Source organism: Apaloderma vittatum, unplaced genomic scaffold (assembly GCF_000703405.1).
Source record: "Apaloderma vittatum isolate BGI_N311 unplaced genomic scaffold, ASM70340v1 scaffold17950, whole genome shotgun sequence".
NCBI lineage: Eukaryota > Metazoa > Chordata > Aves > Trogoniformes > Trogonidae > Apaloderma > Apaloderma vittatum.
Window position 1 is genome coordinate 4,003 of NW_009694169.1, and position 7,523 is coordinate 11,525.

Sequence of the window (7,523 nt, forward strand, 5' to 3'; positions counted from 1 at the left end):
GTTACTTTGATGACTGCTTTTTTGTTTGTTTGGTTGTTTTTGGTTATTCTTAGTTCTTTATAAATATTTTTATCTTCTTTTTTTTTTCCTCTTGGAAAAGGAAAATTAGAAAGGCTTACTTCTATCAAAAAAGCGAGACTTTATTTACTTGTGAAGCAGGGTTTAATTAAGACAGGATTTAGAGGATGTTGGCGATATTGTCTCTCAAAACAAGCAGCTTCACGCTCTGTTTTAGAATCCAACATGAAGAGAGTAGCTAACCAATGACCCCAGTTGTAAATACAGTCTCATTTTGAGAAACTGGGATACATTGGATTGAAAATAAGGCAGAAACCTGTGATTGATAAAATAACCTTTCTTCGCTCTCCAAGCCTGCTTGTTCTGATCCTGCAACATTTGGGAGCAAAAGATGTTTCTGAAACACTTTTCTGTAGTTCTGGAAGTGCGACTGGCCAGGCTATTAGCGCCTAAGTTATAGCATGAAGGCACTAAACCCAGTTATGTGTCAGCACAGGGCCCCTTTCTGTGCCTGATGAGAGCTCCAGCTGCTGAAATGCACGTTCTGCTGAGAGACAGGGCAAAGAGAAACCACCAAAAGATGGGAAAAGCTTTTCCTGATAGGGGTTAGGGCAGACTTTACCAGAACTGGCATGAAAGCAGAGGCCAACTGCAGAGCACACACATCCTCTAGCAGCCTTATAACCCTAAGGGCAACCTCTCTGCTCTTTTCAGACTGTGGATTTTAATCTAACAAGTGATTACCTCTCTGACCACCTTCTCTAGTTATTTTCTCACGTTGTCCTGTAAACATCATACAGCTTTTCTATTGCATTTGCTTTCTCGCCTGTATTTCAGCCTTCCCTCTGTCCTACAGCCATGTCTTCCTATGACCTGTGTTCTCCCACCTCCTGCGGCCCAACCCCGCTGGCCAACAGCTGCAACGAGCCCTGTGTCAGGCAGTGCCAGGACTCAACGTACGTGATCCAACCCCCTCCCGTGGTGGTGACGCTGCCTGGACCCATCCTCAGCTCCTTCCCCCAAAATACCACGGTGGGCTCCTCCGCATCTGCAGCTGTTGGGAGCGCTCTCAATGCTGAGGGAGTGCCCATCTGCTCCGGCAGCTCCTCAGGGTTGGGGAGCTTTGGTTATCCAGGCGTGGGCAGCGGGTACAGCCGGTCCTACCGCCGCTACAACACCTACCGCAGCAGCTTTGGTGAGCCATGCTAAAGCAAGAGGAGCAAGCAGGAAGAAACGACAAGGAACATCGAAGCATGACCCGATGCAGGACTGAAGCTCATGGCTGTGGTTTTCAGATGTGGTGTTGGATCCCCACAGCTCCACCTGAAGTAAATGGAGCTGTAGGAGCTTGGCGCCTCCTAAAATCAGTCCTCTGCTTGTCTTATTCTGCAAATGCTTAATATTTCTGATGATTTTTTTTTCTATTGCTGTAGATGGGACTTTACTGTCTCTGTTCACAGCAGAGCTGAGAAAAGCAGCTCAGGATGACTAGACTTATTAGCTGTTGCCTTACTGAATCCTAGAAATACATACTTAACACTTTGTACTTTTTTATTCTGCTTTTTTTTGCTCTAATTAAAGTTACACCGCATCACAACCCGAGTGTCTTGGCGTTTGTTGGAAAAACTTTTAGCAGCTCACTTTTTGTAGAATTCCTTACTGTTTCCCTTCCTTTTTGATTGAAAGCTGCGTTCTCATGTTGACTAGGAATAAATATTTGGCTGCTGTGCCAGGAAACCCTTTTACAGCCGCGAACCTTTGGGAATGTTGTAGATACAAGGTAGATACTTTGTAACAAAGTCGAGCACTGGGGGTTTGCTGGTTTGTTTCTTTGTAACCTAGATAATTGTAGCAAGCCAGATACTCGCTACAGAGTAGATACTTTGTCTACAAATTTGCTACATTGCCTTCCCCAAATGACTGATGGAAGTAAAGATAAAATCAGGGACCTGGCATGTGATTGCAGCAAAATGCAGGTGGGCGAAATCTCGTGAAAAGGATTTATACCATCAATTCTAGGCAATCCCTTGCTCTGAGGTGATGGGTTACAAGTGCGTATTCATCAGTCTTGGTGGCACCGAAATGTTCTGCAAGAAAGGTGTGTCTGACACATGGAGCCAAGGGTATAGAAATACTAATTGCACTCTTACAAATTGAGGTAGAATTAAAATCTGCGTTTGCAAAACTATGCACATGTATTGGAAAGGTCATTAAAGCACACCCATTTGGGGCGTGGTGTTCTGCAGAGTGTTTCATGAGTAAATATTTTCTTCCTCCCAGCATAAATTAAGCTTTGTTGTTGTTTTCTGCCACGGTTCCCCATTGAATTCCAGCCTTACAACCACACTACTCCGGGCTCTTTGCAGAAGTACAGCTCCACAGATCTGTACAGAGCACTTACACTTATTTTCTGACAAAAAGGCAAATTGTAACGTAAATTGTTAAAGCTTATTAGACCACAGTAAGATGCAGACCCAAACCTCAAACTTCAGTAATTCTGGAGTTCTTCGTAACAGCAATTGAATAACACTAACAATGAAAATACCTATGCTAAGGTATAAAGTCAAGGACTACGTATCCACCCATGTTTGAACACCTTTGCCTGCAGGGAAGCTGTTTGAACAGCAGAAAATGAACTTGCAGAGCTTAATCCCGGGCTCTGCCTACCCTAAAAGCCAACTCAGTTTACATACAGAGCAAACAATGAACGGAGGGTTGCAATAAAACCAGCAATGCCTTGCAGAGGCATCCAATCTGCCTCCCTAAACCAGCCTGAAGCTACGGAGATTTCTCCTGTTTGAAGCGATAAGGCAGAATTTGCTAATCCGAGGAGGCGATGAGCGGGGCTGACTCCCAGGAACCAGGTGCCCTGGATGATTGTGGGAACTTCCGATGGCTTCATAGAATAGTCAGGCTGCTGCTAATGCTGACAGTGAGCATCTGCATGAGTACAATTGGCTAAGAATGAGGTCTGGGATAAAAGCAAGAACTTTGGAGCTGTTGTGAGAGGAGGGAATGGTGCAGGAGGGCTCTGAGAACTTTTGTAGATATGTTTGATGCTCAAACCCCCCAAGGCACCCATTTCTTTATAATCAGCTAATTAATTACAATTCAGAATTTATTGCAGCTGGCACTTCTTGCCAGGGAAACTTCCATTTTCTGAGTGTCTGCTTTTTCATGCACAGATTAGAATTTCTGTGTCTGGGGCTATTACGCGGCAATTACTGTGAGTAAGCTTCCAATTCAATTTTGATTAAGTTCTTTTGTGGTTGTTTTTTTTTTCCAGACGTTTAGTCACTCACAGGTGTCTCAGGTGGATGTTCTCACATTATGCAGGAAGTTTTAATTATAATCTGCACATATAGGTCTGTCCTTGATTATCAAAAAAAAAAAAAGCTGTGAACTTGTGATTCACTCACTTTAATTCATCTCAAAGATCGGGCCATTCAGTCATTCTGACTGTACAATAAAGTGGCTGGAACTAGAACAATAATTATTGCAATTATTTTCAAGGAAGACTGAAAATATTGCTAGATCCTTTTTCAAAACTCATAGTGTGACTTTGAAAGTGTGACTTTAAAAGTATTTTGTGTTTTCCAAGCAGAGCTCGGCTGAAGGGAGAATAAAAAAAATTGATTAAAGTAATCTATGGATACTGTTATGCAAATTAATTCCTCCAATAGCTATCAGATACTGGCTGCTATATAGGAAATTATTTTTGAAGAAGCTGCTAATCCTTTAGAAAATGGAGAAGTGCTGAGAAATGGACAGGAGTGGTGAAGCTAAAAAGGGTTAAAGCAATTTAATTGGGAATCCCCTTGAAATAGGAGATGGCTTAAACCAAACCTTGACCTATTTTTTAATTAAAAATAAAATAGCTGTAATTCCTGCAGCCAGGAACAACGACATAAATTTTAGAACTTGATGCCTGACCTGTACTCCTAACTTTTAATATATTATTACAGAAGTGATATAATAATTCAAATATGGGTCACTTATCTCACATTTGCACATAATACAGTGCTTTGCATGCCTGGCAGTTTAATAAAACCTTCTGATAAACTGAGAAGTTCTCAGGAACCTCTGACCAAGCCAAACAAGTTTCTGTTCCCAGGGGATCTTTGCAAAGACACTCCTAAATTAGAGATGATTTACATGTCTCAGTAATTAAAGTGCTAGCTAAGCAAAACCCTCAGTACTAATCTCCGTGTCTGGGATTGCTTATGGATTTCCCTCCTTTCCCATTTATCCTGCAAGTCCCCCTATAGATGATGCTCGATTTCATTGCACAATCCATTGGGTGTCGTAAAATAAGCAAAAAAATTGATTGCGGGTGAAGAAATCGTTGACATTTTTTGATATTGGTTGCCATTGGTCTGTAAGAAATCTGTAACACTGCAGGGGACAGCTGGAGAAATGAATGCCTCCGCAGGAAAGGAGGAATTGTTGTACTCGATGACTTCTGCCTCCGCAGCCGAGTTTTGCAAAGTTTTTGCAGGAAAACTTGAGAGCAGAAGTCAGCCAGCAATGCAACTTATTCACGCGCATGGAAGGCAGCCTGAAAACAGTTGCTGGTGTTTTGAGAGCTGAGATAAGACTAAAAGTGGGTTTGCGGGTTCTTTAGATAAAGAACACCCAAAAGATCAGGTGCAGAACTAGAAACAACCAGGAAGGAGCCTATATTGATAAAATTATTCCTTTGGACTCTTCCACAGAAGTGCTATCATCTGATATCTCTTTAAACTGGACTTGTAATACTCTGTTTCTTCTTCCATGCCAAAGGGGCAGTACCTTAAGTGTATTTCTAGTTATATCTCTTTGTACACAGCCATAAAACGTTTAGTTCCTCCCAGCTCTCATGGGGTCCTTCACTGTTCTTCCCTTTTAACGGTATTTGTGCTGCTTCTCTCATATTGGGATAGGAATTTGGGGAAAATTGTGTGTATTCCTGGACATTTTCTGAAGAAAACAGTCTCTCTTGAATCTCCAGACTCATGGGTTGACTCCCAAAAGCTGAAATTCTTTGTGATTTCCAACAGTATTTCCCTTGCAGAGGAGGGTACAAGGGATGGCATTATGTAAATTATGCTTAATCTCCTTTAATGACACCAGGCAGATCCAAAAGGGTTTTGAAGGCAGAATAAATTCTTCTGAATTAATCATTCTAGTGTTCCCAGAAATTAACTTGGCCTGGAATATTTTAAGATGAAAGAACCTTGTGGTCAGATATAATGCCACAAGATAAGGAAGTGAAGCAGTAATAAACAAAAATACTGAGGCAAAAAGCCATGTAATCAGTCATGGCTCATAAATAACTTCATGCACAAAGAATGTCCCAGGTTGTTGGGCAACTTGGGACTCAGTATAAAAACCTGAGCAACTCAAGGCTCTTCCATCCATTTCTCCTGCCTTCTTTGCCTTGGTGAATAAGGTAAGTCCAAGGCTATTTCTTTTCTCTTTATGTGTTGAACTCTTGCCTCGGTGATTTTGTAGGTTTTCCTCCCTCATGTCGTACCCTCAGTTTTTTTCCTCTGGGGGAAGAAGGGGTTTTCATATGCAAGAGGAATTTTTCTGTTGGTGATCAGTTATAAAAATCATTGAACGAAGCAATTAACCACAAGTGAGCCAGTTAGGTCTTTCTATTAAACTTCAGGATCCCAGCAAATTTTCTTGTAGCTGAAGTTGAAATATCTGTAGTGAATTCCGTGCTCTGTTCAGATCGGTGTGCTGGTCTGTGGAAAATTTAGCTAAGGCCAGAAGAACAGAAGAACACAGGGATACGGGCCAATTCTGGCAATCCCAGGTCACCAGCTCTCCACATAGAAAACAACCATCAGTCCTTCTTTGCCTTTGAAACTCAGTTCGTAGTTCTTCCACAGGCAAGAAATGACCTTTAATCAGTTGCTTCTCCATCCTGTGAACAGATTTGCACCGTAGCTTCTGTAGCTGATTTTAATCTTAAGAGCAAGACACAGAAGTGTTCCTGAATTCGGCCACCTGTCCTTCAATTTCTTACTGAACAGATTTTAAGCGCTTAAGCTTCTATATTCCACTTTCTAAAACTGGAAGAAGGGTCTTCCAAGATGGAACATGCATGAGAGGAAGTGATGGGAATGAAGTGGAGAAGGTTATTTGCTGCATTAGCATTAGGCAAGATATTTATCAGTGACTGTTTAGCAAAGAGGCAAGCCGTGGTGGGCTGACTGACCACGGAGGCTTCAGGGTAGGTTATGGGCTGAGATGCAGCAGGACTACCTTTCCCAGCAGTCTCCTTGAAAAACGTGAGCTCAACACAGATTTCAAAATTCTTTCTTAGGATGTGGTGAAAAACATCATCTTGCTCTACCATGGAACGCCCTGTTAGTTTGCTCTATGTTCTCCTTAGCAGAGAATCTCCGCTGTAGTTCCATGTGAATTCATGTGTTTTGTCTTTTTTTGGTGTTTCAGCCTTCCCTCCACCCACAGCCATGTCCTGCTACGACCTGTGTCCTCCCACCTCCTGTGGCCCTACCCCACTGGCCAACAGCTGCAACGAGCCCTGTGTCAGGCAGTGCCAGGACTCGACAGTGGTGATCCAGCCCTCTCCTGTGGTGGTGACCCTGCCTGGACCCATCCTCAGCTCCTTCCCCCAGAACACCGCTGTGGGATCCTCAGCATCTGCAGCCGTTGGGAGCGCTCTCAGTGCTGGAGGGGTTCCCATCTCCTCCGGCAGCTCCTTGGGCTTGGGGAGCTTTGGTTATCCAGGTGTGGGCAGCGGGTACAGCCGGCCCTACCGTCGCTACAACACCTACCGCAGCGGCTTCTATGGGCCGTGCTAAAGCGTTGAGGAACGAGCAGAAAGAAACGACCAGGAACGCAGAAGCACGACCCGATGCAGGACTGAGCTCATGGCCATGCTTTTCAGATGCAATGTCAATCACCCAAAACCTGAATTCAAGTGGAGCTGTGGGAGCTTGACATCTCCTAAAATCGGGCCTTTGCTTGTCTTACTTTTGTTATGCTTTACTTTATATTTCCAATCAAGTGTCTTGTTCTCTTAAGCTTTTTTTTTTGTATTTGTCAATGATTATGTAATTATTAGAAATCGTTCTGCATGACTGAGTTAGCACAGTCCACTTAAACAATGAAGAAGGAAGATCTCGTTTTGCTGAGTGTGTCATTGCGCGAGGGATGAGTGGGCACTGTCCTTAGCGGACCACGGAAATGTATTCCTTACACTTTACATTGCTTCCTGCCATTCCTCACCCTGATTAAATTTGTGCTGCATCATAATCCGAGTCTGCCTGTACTTCTTTCTTCTCCCAGCCCCTTCTTCATCTTGTCTGTGGTGAAGCAGGTCCCTTTGCAAGTCAGTAAGTCCACAAAATACCATGCAAAAAACTTTGTGCTTGATTGCCAGAGATGAAGGAATCAGCTTTGAGAAAAAAAGTTTTTTCTTTTGTCTGTCTTTTGAGATGGTTTATCGAAGGCTAAAAAGAGGTGATGGTCACCTGCAGTGGGTGTAA

General features: G+C 43.1%; 2 protein-coding genes across 2 annotated transcripts; both read left to right on the forward strand.

Moving 5' to 3' along the window:
* The first annotated feature begins 876 nt into the window (after positions 1 to 876).
* On the forward strand, positions 877 to 1,227 carry LOC104271877 (feather keratin 4-like). The gene has a single exon (XM_009866696.1). It carries the CDS (start codon positions 877 to 879, stop codon positions 1,225 to 1,227), a length of 351 nt encoding a protein of 116 aa, XP_009864998.1.
* A 5,258-nt stretch (positions 1,228 to 6,485) lies between these two features.
* On the forward strand, positions 6,486 to 6,836 carry LOC104271885 (feather keratin 4-like). Its single transcript, XM_009866706.1, has one exon. It carries the CDS (start codon positions 6,486 to 6,488, stop codon positions 6,834 to 6,836), a length of 351 nt encoding a protein of 116 aa, XP_009865008.1.
* Positions 6,837 to 7,523: the final 687 nt, after the last annotated feature.